At 43.4% G+C, this 12,492-nt stretch overlaps 1 protein-coding gene across 3 annotated transcripts in view; it reads left to right on the forward strand.

The window, feature by feature from the left end:
• The first annotated feature begins 935 nt into the window (after positions 1-935).
• CXADR (CXADR Ig-like cell adhesion molecule) overlaps positions 936-12,492 on the forward strand; it is a 32,694-nt gene continuing 21,137 nt past the window's right edge. For all 3 annotated transcript variants that reach the window (XM_066571934.1, XM_066571933.1, XM_066571935.1), the window contains exon 1: positions 936-1,032. In XM_066571934.1, the coding sequence (XP_066428031.1) occupies positions 978-1,032 (55 nt within the window). In that variant the 5' untranslated portion in view covers positions 936-977. The remainder of the gene's footprint in view (positions 1,033-12,492) is intronic.

Genomic DNA, 12,492 nt, shown 5'->3' on the forward strand with positions numbered 1-12,492 from the left:
TTTGTTTTTTAAACTCACACCTCATACATACAGAATGTAATCATAGAAAATGTATTTCAAATGTATTTATCACAGAAAAATAACGAATGGTAACACTTTCAAAATTTGTTAGGAATGAAAATCTGGATTGCACAACCTTTATGTAAATATTTGGTTATGGCAGCATTTTCCCAATAGAGACAGAGCTGTGGACATAATGAAGGGTACCAAAACTACTTAACCCTTTACAAGTGTCAGAAGCACATTTACATCAAACAGCTTTGCTATTGCAGTATGTTGTAACACACACAGGGGAATAAATTAATGGAAAATAAACCTCATGAAGTACACATCCTCTTCTGATAAACCTATCTGATTTTGCTGTACGTGAAGCACGATGCGGCTCTTTCTGGAACCGGCGAGGGCTGCTATTGAACCAAAGTCTGCTTTGTGCCCTTCCTCACACGCTCTCGCCTCCCTTTTGTCTCCTGAGCGAGCTTTCCACAATTCCAGATCTTTCACCGGCAAGACGTGTGCGCTGCACAAGGAGCGCACAAGGCGCTACAGCTGCGTTGCCATGGGGACCGAGACACGTCTGCCCGGCGCTCGCAGGGATCGCAAGGGACCGGCGCTCCCGACGGCACCGGAGCGCTGCTCGCCGCACGGCGGGCACCCCTCCGGCTACCGCGGGCACCCCTCCGGCTACCGCGGGCAGCCTCCCGCCGCTCGCACCGCGTGTTTCGCGCCGTCCGCGCTGCCGGCCGGGCGGGCAGCGGGGGCAGCCCCGGCGGGCCCCGGAGGCGCAGCGGGCCGGCGCTGCGGGCGGCCCCGGGCCGGCGTTGGCGGGCGCAGGTGCCGCGGGCGGGGCGGGCGCTGCGGAGCTGCGGCGGGGCGGGGAGCGGCCGGAAGTGACGGGGCCGGGCCGGGCTGATTCACCTGCTGGGCGGTGCGCGGGGCGCAGCCCGGGCACGGAGCCGCCGCCGGGTGCCCGCCGCGCCATGGAGCCGCCGCTGCCGCTGCTCGGCGTGTCCCTCGTGCTGCTCTGCTCCGCAGGTGGGCGCAGGTGGAAGAGACGGGACGGGACGGGACGGGTCCGACGGGAGGGAAAGAGAAGGGAAAAGGAGGGAGAAGAGGGGAGGGCGGGAGGCGGCGGCTCTGTGGGGCTGGGAGGAAGCGCGGCGGGGCTGAGGGGGCTGCTGCCCGCACGGTGTCCGCCCCGGAGGCTGCGGTGCGCCGCACTGCACCTCCGCCCCTGCGTGTGTGGGGTCCCTGTCGTGTGTGTGGGCGTGAGGAGGTCTCTGCCCTGTGTGTGTGTGTGTGAGACGGTGTGTGCGGGTCTCGGCCGGCTGCGGGTCTCCATCGCTCGTGTATTCCCCGTCCCCGCCAGCCCCTCTGCCCTGCCCGCCCTCAGCCCAGGGTGCGGTGCCCGGGCGGGCGCTGGCGGTGGGGCCGCGCCGCGGAGCCGACCTGGGCTTTGTTCGCCCTCAGCGCGGCTGCCGAGCTTTATCTGCCGCCTCCCCCTCCCCTTCCCCCGCCGCCCTCCCGAGCAGCCTCCGGTGCGGCCGCCGTGCCCGCCCGGTGTCTCCTGGCCCGAGCGGCGGAGCCGCGGAAAACCGACGTGGAAAGAGCAAGAAGGGGAAAAAAAAAAAAAGAAAAAAAAAAAAGAAATTCCCCCCTGTGTTGCATTCAAACCGCAGCCCAGCGTGTGTAGCACCTCCAGCATCCAGGCTGGCTCTGCTGTTGAGGGGGTGGAAGGGGCCGGGTGGCTCCCGGAGAGCCCTCGGGAACGCGGTTGTCCAAACCCGATGGACACGATGGAGCCCTGCGGGGGAAACGGGAGAGGATTTGGGGGTGGGAGGAAAGGAGTTGAATTGGATGGACCTGAACGCGTTTGTTTTTCGTGATGAAAGAAAACAAAGGAGTAGATAGTCTCAAACAAAAAAAGCAATCAACCATACCCAGAACCCACACATACCAAATCAAACGTGCCTAGGCTGCTAAAAAGCAGGCAGATGTTTTTCATCTCAAATCCTAGATGTTATTGGGTTCCTGTAATGAACTTGGCTGCCATATCGGTGTTTCCTAAACATATCTCTAAAATAAAAGCAAGTTTTCACTAAAGTTGACCCAAACTTAAGTGAAATTATAAAAGGTGACAAAACACCCATGGAGGCTCAGCTTCACAGTAAAATGTGTATCAGTTGTGTCAGGAGGTCAGGTTTTATTTCCTATTGAAATGTTAATGCCTGTGTTGATGTCACTGCTGTTTTGGGAAATTACTCATGGAATCAAAACTGTGTCTGTAATGGAATGGTGAACTCTGATCTCCTGAATGAAAGGAGCGAGGTAGTTCTGCATTAAATGTGTTTCCTGAAGCAGAGTTAGAAACAAGGTAGGTGCTGTGTAAGAGCTGTGAGTTACTAGTTGGCAAGGTTAGTCATCAAGATTTATATTGAAAAGCTTCATGTAACAAAAACTGAAAAGAACTTATTGTGAGTAGAATTGTATGTGCTGCTAGGTTATCAAAGGCTATGATTATAAAAATTAGGAATAATTAATGTATGAGGAAATGTCAATCCATAACAGAATTTTACTCTTTAGTTCTGTTGAAGAATACAGGTGTCTTCAGATCTCAGTGTGAAATTGACTTTGTAAATAAAGAAATATTCCTAATAAAAAAAAAACACATACCTCTTTCATGCAGTTATTTGAGTGACTGTACTCTAAAACATGTATATTTCACAGTCCTCTGAAGGAAATGATTGAATAATCTGTGTATGGTAGGAATTGATGTGTCCTCTGAGCTAGCCTGTGTTTTTCCCCATCAGTCTGAGTTACAGTTTCTGGGTCTGTGCTGCAGATAGACATTGCTTCCTTCACTAAGGAGCAGATGTCAGTAAGTTGCTGTTCTCCATATGGACCAAACTTAGAGGAAGCTATTTTTTGTGCAGTTGAGTGAGAGCTGTTGTCAGTGAAGCATTGCCTAGGTGCTGAAGTTACTTGAATTTGTGCTGGTTGGGGTTTAACCCTAGTAAGAAACTAAGGACCACCTACATGGTCACTTGTTCTCCTTGTGTTGAGATGAGGGAGAGAATTGAATTGGGAGGGTAAAAATGAGAAAACTTGTGGGTGGAGATGAAGACAGTTTAATGGGGAAAGCAAAATCCATGCACACAAGCAAAGCAGAAGAAGGAATGAATTCACCCCCTCCCATGGGCAGGGAGATGCTCAGCTGTCCCCAGGAAGGCTGGGCTCTGTCACACCTAAGGGTGGCTTGGCAAGAGAAACATTGTCACTCTGAACATCCCCACTTCCTTCCTCACCCAGCTGTGCTCGGTGATCCTGACATCTTGTGGTGTGGCACTGTCTCCCTGGGTACACAGTGTTGGGAAAGTAATCTCATTCCATTTGGTGCAAATTCATGTTTGTGTAGGGTTTTCAATGACTGAGAATAAATACAGGCGCTGAACTTGTGATCCCAATTTAACAAATAAATATTTTACGGCTTTTAAGCTTCTGAAAATGTGTAGTGTCAGAACACAAATTTTCTATAACTGAAGATGTTAACATAGTCACATTATACCTATACAAAGACATGCAAAAAAAAATACTGTATGCATACTGACCCATTTAACCTTTGGAGGAAGGTTTTACAAAACAGTAATGGCTGTGCATATAGATGCCCCAACTGAGGACGAGTTTAAGTAGAGTGTTAAGGTAAATAATTGGGTAGGAACTTCTTTAGTCTGTAGTGATATCTTTTCTTGCTACTCTTGTAATGGGTTTTATGTGCATTTTGTTTTTTTGCTGGCAGTGGTTAGGTAATTTTGTACTCTGTTGAAATTCTGTAATGTGTGATGCTTTATTAATAGAATTATAAGCTTTTAAATAAGGTAAAAGTTCTGGTAAACCTTAGGAAAATCTGTAGTTATTGTCCTGTTGTTAAACTTGCAAAAGTAATTCCAATATCGTGCATGCAGGAGTAGAAGCTAATGCAGGCATGGTAAGTCAGCATTAGGTGGTTAACACACTTTGCCAAATAAGTATAATAAGGAACTTAAACCTGTTCATGTTTTTATGCATGCAGTAGGATCTTGCAGAACCTTAAATTAGAAGTGTGACTACCACAGGAGTTTAATGATGACTCCCAGTCTTTTAATTGCTAAACGTGGGACACTTCATCTGTTGGGCAGTAATTGAACAAGGTGCAGGGTTCAGGTTCTTCTGAAGTGTTCATTGATGTGAGAAGCTACCCGAAATTTCGACCTGTTTCCTGGATCTTGGAGTTTTAAGTATGAAAGTCTTTAACCAGAGACTACTTAATCAACTGTTAGTCAAATGCTGTGGCATCAACCATGACATGTGAATTAGTGATTTTGCTTTGGCTAATCTGTGTTTCCCAGAAGATATTTTATGTGTTGAGAATGCTGCTGCAGAGATTATTATAACTCATCACTTTGGTCTCCTCTGACTGCCCCCCTGTGTTGCATCAAGCTTCAGCTGCTTCTCTGTCTTCCCTTCTAGTTCTTGCCTCTTGCACAGCCAAGCCCACTTACAGACAGGTGAAATTACCCCTCCTGAGTGGCTGGTTTAACTTCTGTTGCTGCTTTACAAAAAATATTTGTGCTCATGTTTTTATATGAGCACATGTATGCTTTGCTATAATTCCATTCACACTTCAGGAAAGTAATCTTGAATGTCTTTAAATCTGCCTCAGTGTTGGAGCATATTAAAACTCCTTTGCCACAGTGCCTGCAGAAATTTATACAGACTAGGAAGCTTGGTTTTGGGGCCAGTATTGTTTCAACATGCTTCCACAATAATTTAATCAATTGTTGTTTGCATGTTTTGTAAGCTTTTAATGACAGGGATCCTTTTTGGTCTTGTTGCAAAATCTGATAGATTTCTTGAAACTTTTAGATACTGTGTGAAACATAATAAATATGGAGAAATTTTAACAACTGTGCGGCTCACTGGAAGAATGTATGCGTCCCCACCCCCTCTACTACAGCAATTTAGTTCCACTTTCTTTTTTTCTGTTTCTTTCTTTTTCCCCCCTCCCTTTTTAGGGAATTCCTCTTTTACTCCTTTGCACCTTTCAGGAGATGGCTCAGAGAGAAGTCTCTTTGGCCAGTTGCCACGGAGTAAGTGGCAGGAAGTCACAGTTCTGTGTAAACCTGTTTCAGTAGCAGCTGCAGTATAAGCAGCCCCTGCATCCTAGCTGGTGCTTTCCTTTACTGCAGTTGTAAATGGGTCTCATTTGCTGAAAACTTTAATTTTTAACTGGTTAAATCGCATGATTTGAAAGAAGAAAGTGTTTTGCCACCAATTTGCCCTGGTACAGGGCAGGAATGAGTGACAGGAAGGATGGCAGAAGAGCATTAGGAGGAAAACTACTTCTGTTTGATGAGTATTTTCCCAAAGTAGGAAAAAACCTGTAAAACCTTGGCCTGGAAAGAGCTTAGTCTAGGAGTAAGACTACATGGCTTAATCAGGCAATCAGTCAAATGTCCAGATGTAACCTCGAAGATTATTTTTGCACCCCATTGAAAGTTGTACCTGGCATTCATCTGGCTCCATAGTGAGCTAGTTCAGGGAGTTTAAAGTTATAAAAAGAATAAATTTTTGTGAGGTCAGTTTTCTGCCTGTTCATTTTCCTGATCCAACTCAGCAAGATCAAGTCTGAATTATAGCAAGGGGGTGTCAGCTGGAACCTCAAATGCACATGGGTGGAATATATTATTGCTATTGTTTATTTATTAATTTCCTTAAATGTCACCTACTTACTGGGTCATCTGTACAAAACCTGATAAAGAGGCAAGATTTGGAGCTTTATTTGTTTTACACTGGAGCCATTCACTGGTGCTCTGATGTCCTTTAGCTACTGTCAGGATGCATTTGAGGTACTTGATGCTTGCAAGTTGTGCAGTTGCACTTGCTGCTACATTTGTTTAACAGATTTGTTTTTCATGTCCTACAGCTAAAGCCTATATGCTTAGTACGCTGAAAAATGATTAGTCAACAAGAACTATTTGGTGTGTTGGAGGGAAAGATGAGGATTTGATACATTCCCAACTGTTTGAACTTGTACAGAATTAGTTTGCATAAGGAAGTTTCCTGTATTCACTTATCCTGCATCTTCAGTTCTTCGTTTTAGATGTATTAACAGTATAAGCTACAGAGAATATTTAATCTCAGTTTTAAGGCATGTAAAAAATATATGTTTTAGTCTCCCTAAATTTTTAAATGATTAGTTAACTTTGTGGCTAATTCTTTGAGCTTTTTCCTTTCAGTCTGTTAGATGGTGGGAGTGGGGCAGGGAGGGAAACAAGAGTGGGCAGACAAATGTTTTTCTGACTTTATGATGCTTCACCTTTATATTTAAAAAAACTGAAACAGTAACAAGAAAAGAGCCCAAAAATCAACTCTGTGCTACTGAATCAAGTAGTTGTCAATCTTAAAGCAAAACTTGCATGTACTGGGAAAAAACCATTGTGTGTTCAGTAGCTCGGAAGAGCCAAAGCCTCTTTACTCAAGTGAAAATAATATGGCTGCTAGTTAAGTGTTGGATTGTTGTGAACTCCCTGATGCATCTACTGACAGATGTGCCCAATGCACTCACACTGCCAGCGAGCGGCTTCATTCAGCTCCCTTTTAAATGCCATCAAATTGGCAGGAAAAAGATCGAATCATGTGCCTTGATTGCTTAGTGACTGTGTAAGCCTCCAATATCCCTCTGTAATGGGAAAGTGACTTGCAGAGCTAAAGGCAAAACAACCTGTGCAGCTGGCCTAGACTTGGGAGAGAGGGGCAGGATTTTGTGTGAGTCGTGTCAGGATTTCGGCTCTGATCTTTTTATTTTTTGTGTTCACTGAAGAAAGTCTCAGTAAGGTTTGCCTTCATTTCATTTTACACTCGTCAGTACTGTTTCTAGATGGTTCCTTAAAGACTCTGAAGTGCAGTCTGAAAGTACAGTGAAAGTGACTCTGAAAGTACAGTGTCACATTACACCTCTCCCCATTACAGATGTGATGTGGTTACATCTGATGTGTGGCTTCATGTCTGCTATGCTTGTTGTCCCTTCCAGCCACGGCACTGGATTCCTTCTCCCCTCCCTTGTGTCAGAGCAGCCTCGTGCAGCTGCTGCCAAAGTCCATCCAGCTGATACCACAGAAAACTTGGAACTCATTGTGGTCTTCTGGAGATACTGGGCTAAACACTACTCCTCTGCTCAAGACGAATCTTAGTCCCAGTTTGTGTTACACTATCCCCTCCCCCTTTCGGTTGCCTCCCGAAAGCTTATCCTTCCCTTCAGTAAGGAGATCTGAATGCCCCCTCTCTCCACTTGATAAGCACGTCCCTCTCAGGAAGGTCATCAGCCAGCAGTTGCTAGGAGACGAGCTGGTGCCTTTGGGTTTAGCAACCCAAAAGCTTCAAGAATGTGCTGAACAAGTAAGGAGCACAAGGACAGCTGCAAAAGAAGGGGATGTTGGAGGGGATCTGAAGGCAAAGGGTGTGTTGAGGAAAAAACGAAGTTGTGAGAAGAGAAAAAAAAAAAAGATAATTCAGGTTTTAGCCTGTGGTTTTTAAGTTTTAATTGTTGCATAGCTGTTTCAGCTGACCCCAGTGAACTGTGGTGGGAAGTGAAATCAAGCTCATGCTGTGTGTTTGCAGAGTTGGGATTGTTGGTAGTTTTGTTTATATGAGCCTTTAAGTTAAGAATTTCTTATTAGATTGGGAGAATGTGTAACTTGTAGCTTAAGTGTTCAGTACCTTTTAAACTGGGGCAGTGGTATGCTACACTACATGAATTGGAGCTATTTATTAATTTAATGCTGTCTGAAGACATCCAGAATTATAGAGATTTTTTTTTTTATGTCTTTGAAGAAATATGCATAGTCAGTTTCCTGTCTAGTTTTTTTTTTCTTTTTCCTTTTTTTAACTGGTGTGATTTGACAGCGGATTTGTGGATTCAAGTAAATGAGCCTCAGAAGAGGGGTGCTTCTCCCCCACCCTGCTCAGAGGAAGTAAAATTTGGAAATACAAGCCCACTGTTTTGAGACCCAGCAGCAGAGTTGACTATCCAGGATAGTAGATAGTTTCCCAGGCTTATTCTTATATGTAGGGGTATTTTTTTGGGGTGTGTTTCATTTTGTGGTGTTGTTTCTTGTTTGGGTTTTTGTTATTGTTGTGTTTTATTTTTTGTTTGTTGGTTTTTTTTTGCTTGGGCTTTTTTTCAGTGCCCTGCTGTTTCATCAGCCTTCTTGTTGTAGCTTATGGGAAAAACTTATTTCATGCAAATAAGTCTTTTATCTGCCATCTTGTATCTTTACCATCGGTGGAAAAAGTGTTCTGAAAATTGGGAGTTTGGTCACTCAGCCTCTTTGAGCTATTGGTGAGGTAGCTGAGATGAAATGTGCAAGAGAGGGTTTTAAAATCTTGCCCCTACTAACATTAGGTGTGTAAAACTCTATAACTCTTTTCTACAAAAATTGCTGTGTGGATGTAGTTTCCTGAACTGTTTTTATATTTAGTTTGGGACTAAAGTAGGAAGGAGGAAGCTGTGTGGAGCCAAGTCTCTCCTAGGTGAGTGCTTTTAGTCCTGGGCTGCCTTTACTTTCTCTGGCTCCATAAACTGTGTCTTTTCTGCACAGTAGGAGAGTTTCACTAAGATCTGTGACTCCAGTTTAGAGAGCACTGACCTGGGAAGTCTGAAATGCAGATGTGAGCATCTTTTGTCTTAATTTTACTGCCTTTGAGGATTAACCAGTGCTCTGCCTTGTGGACCTAGGCTAGTGTAGAAAGGTAAGTCTTTATCTTCTCTCTCACCATTTTGCATTGGGCCTTTTTGAGGTTTAAGTAGAAGAATACTTGGTACAGTAGTGTCACTAGCCTTGGAAATGTTAGGTTTAAGTAGGCTTGTTCCTTTTGTTCCTTTTGCTAAAATGTGTTTTTGGGTGTTTTTACCACTACAGTGAACTGTGCTTATCTCTGAAATTTGTATCACTGCATTGTATGATAACACTTAGGGTGTGAAGCATGGAAAAAATGTGGTCTGTGGACCTTGTTAAATAGTAACTGTTTAACACTTGATATTATTAGCAGGACAGTACTTTCTTTGTCAGGAAGGGCTTTGTGATTTGCCTTTATCAGCATGGGATTATCCTAAAAACTGAATTCTTTGGGGAGTTCTAAAATGGGAATGTACTAGAACCAAACCTCTTTGCACACATGGATTCAGATACAGTAATGCTGCGGGACTTCTTCTCTTGTTTTATTTATTGCTGCATTATTACCTAGCTTTTTTTGCTTCCTGACCAATTGCTTGCTTGTTCCTGTCCTTCATCTCTTGCTTGTTTTGCCTCCATTGAGGTTACTGTGAAGCCTGAATATTCTTTGATTCCTAGATACCTGGCTAAATTAATAGGATGTGTATTGAACTAATCTGTGTGTTGGAATCTGGCACATAACATTTTGAGTTACATTCTCATCTCAAAAATCCCCAAGTCTATTTTGTATTTGCTTTCTGAAGAGAAGACTGTTAATTTTTTTTATCCTTCTATTAAACTACCTTTTTATTGACATTGTTCTTCTAATGTTTACTAAGCTAAAGGATACTGTTTAGGGACTGTCTCTGTGTTGCAGAGTTTATGACATGTGACGAGTTAGATTCACCAAAGCTCCATAGTGTTTTGGGCCCAAGCTTCTGAAAGCTGTAACTGTGTTGGGTCTTTTTGGAGGTAAGATGTAGAAACTGAGAATCCAAATCTGAAGCTGGACCTTTCTTTTTAAACTTTTTGGGGTTTTTTTACCTTTTGGGGTGGGGTCTCACTGATAGATTTGGGATGTGGTTTTGTTTCTCACTTGTGGCAAAACAGCATAACTGCAGCTTTTTGGCCATCTCAGCTGTGCTGATGTGACTTAGCTCCTGGGTGCTGCAAAAACCACTAAAATAAGTAATGCCAAATATTTGTTCCCCTCTATTCCTTTGGGAAGGCAGCTTTTAATCCAGTTACTTGATCAGCAGGAACCTGCCTTGCAGGCATTCCCTTTGGCTGCTGAGAATGCTGATGTTTGGCATTGTGAGGAAGCAGATGAGTGTGGGATGGTGGCTGCTTGTGGGGATATCAGCCTTGGAGACTTTGTTTGTGTTAGATTGTGCCACTAAACACCAGGGAGTCTCCTCAGCCAGGCACTCCTCCGTGTGTACCTTCCTCCCTGCACACTCCCTGCTTGCTAAGGGTGTAAACTTGACTCACTCACTCCTACAGGGACTGAGTTCAGAAGTGCGGGTTTGAGATGAGATGTTGTAGAGCTGTCTTGAGTGAAGGTGGGAAAGGGGAGAGTTGGGCAGCTTTGTTCTGTGAAGTCATTACAGCGAGCTGAGAAGAGTAGGAGATGAACTGTGGAGAAGAGGCATATTCAAGTGGGGTTGTTGGGGAGGTAGTTTTTAAGACTGAAATCTGCCTGGTGAAAAGATTTGATCACAGGTACATCTCTAATCTGCATTTCAAATAAAAGTCTAAGCTGAAGTCTCTCAAGTGAATTTTATAGCTTATGGCTTTCAAAGCACTAATGTGCATTTCTCGTTGTGATCTTTGCTTGCTACTCAAGGCCACATTCTGTGGGAAAAAGCATTTTTATATTTAGAGCCTCTGCTTTTTTGCAGTCAGGTATTGGCAAACGAGGCTGGTTTTGGAAAGCTTGGTAGTAAAGCACTCTGAAGATGCAGTTGCAGGTGGATCACATCCTGGATCGCAGGACGCAGATGCTGAGTAGAACAGCATCTCTGAGCTCAACTCTTACTCTGTGTAGAGGCTGTCCTGTTCCCCATGTAGGGAGGGAGTGTCTCTGCCAGGTTACATAACCCTTCTGTGGCACTGCCCTATCTGATGCCACAAACATTCATGCCAAATTTAGATGCACACTTACATTTGTGTAAGCCAGCAATGCAGAATTTCAATGTGCCCCGATTAAATAAGAAAACACTAAATGCATAAGTAGTTCATTGAGTAATTTCCTTTCTGTTATTTATTAGTATATATCATCACAGCTCTGCTTATGTCTGTGCTGGAATGAAGAAAGCTTTGCTCCATTTTAATTTTTTGTCTGCTTTCTGTTTTGAAGATTCTTTTATACTAGAAAGCAACTTCTATCAGATTCTATAAAATATTCAATTTTCCCTAGATTATTCTTAATAATAATGTAGTTTGCTAAACTGTGTTCTACTTGAGTGATACTTAAAAGTAAGCTCAGATATTCAGAAGGAAGGAGTTTTTCTAAAGACTTGCTATGGGTTTGCACCCCTTCAGAAATCAAATGAAAAGCTTCTTCAGTCATACAGATATAGTTTGCAATGCTCTTTAGGGTCAGTTCCCCAGAAAAAGAGTATTTCATTCCACCTTAAGAAACTTAAATCTGAATGTTCAGAATCCAAATAGTGTATTGGCCTCTTACTTCTTCTAATGCAAACTTTTGTTAGGGATAATACTTACTATTCTTCATCAAGGGAAGGGTGCTTTTCTCTTCTCAGCCAGTCACAAATATTCATTTGTTTGCTACAGCTGAATATGGCACATGTTCTCCTTGCAAAATACTTTGAAAACAGTATACAGTCATTTGGATCAGGTGCACTTCAAATTTGACTTTCAGGGGTTTTCTTGAGAGCTTGTTGTGTTCTTCTGAGTCTACACTTTGCAATTATTTATTTGCTGCAGTTAGACATTAGATATTTTAATGCTAAACATATTTGAGTGAGTAGGATGAATGACTTGAGTCACTTATCTGTGTCTAAACCAGAAAAGTTGTCTGAAAAGGGTCTGAAATTTTATCCATTAAACCATGCTAACCAAAACAAATACAGACCTTCCTTCAGCTTGTGATGAAATGTCTGCCTGTCATGTACTAGCAGTTGGATACCACAGTGGATCCTCTTATGTTTTGAGGAGCATATATAAAATAGAGACTGAGTAATCTCCCTGATTTGAGTGGAAACTGATGGGGTAAATCTTGGGGAAAATGGAGAAAATGTCGTCCTGTCACAGTGCTTGCTTCACATAGATCTTTAATGCGGTTGCAGAATTGTTTGTGTAGGACATGAACTCGGTCACGTCCAACCTTCTGCTCCAAACAGCAGCAACTCTGAGTACTTTGGTCTTCTCTGTATCAGCTATCACCTGTCCAATTTTTCTCTCTGGTTCTTTACTGCTCATGTAATAGTAGAAGGTTTTCATGTGGCACTGGAGTCCATGCTGCTTTCAGCTTTAGTTGTGTTTTGACTTCCCTGCAGGCGTGCTGCGTGCCTGGGCAATATTTGTGTATTCTTCCCTTGATAGGCTGTTCTTGCTTCTTCCTCCTTAGGACAAGCTGCTGATTAATCTGTTTATTTTGCTGGGGTTTGGGATGTACTCCTTGTGTGTGGTTAGTAATTGTTCTTAAATACTCCTCAGTTTTCTTGAGCTCTTTTGCTTTTTAGAACTGGATTCCACAGAACTCCAGCTACTGGGTAAGTCA

This window comes from Molothrus aeneus, chromosome 2 (assembly GCF_037042795.1).
Source record: "Molothrus aeneus isolate 106 chromosome 2, BPBGC_Maene_1.0, whole genome shotgun sequence".
In the NCBI taxonomy this organism is placed as follows: Eukaryota; Metazoa; Chordata; class Aves; order Passeriformes; family Icteridae; genus Molothrus; species Molothrus aeneus.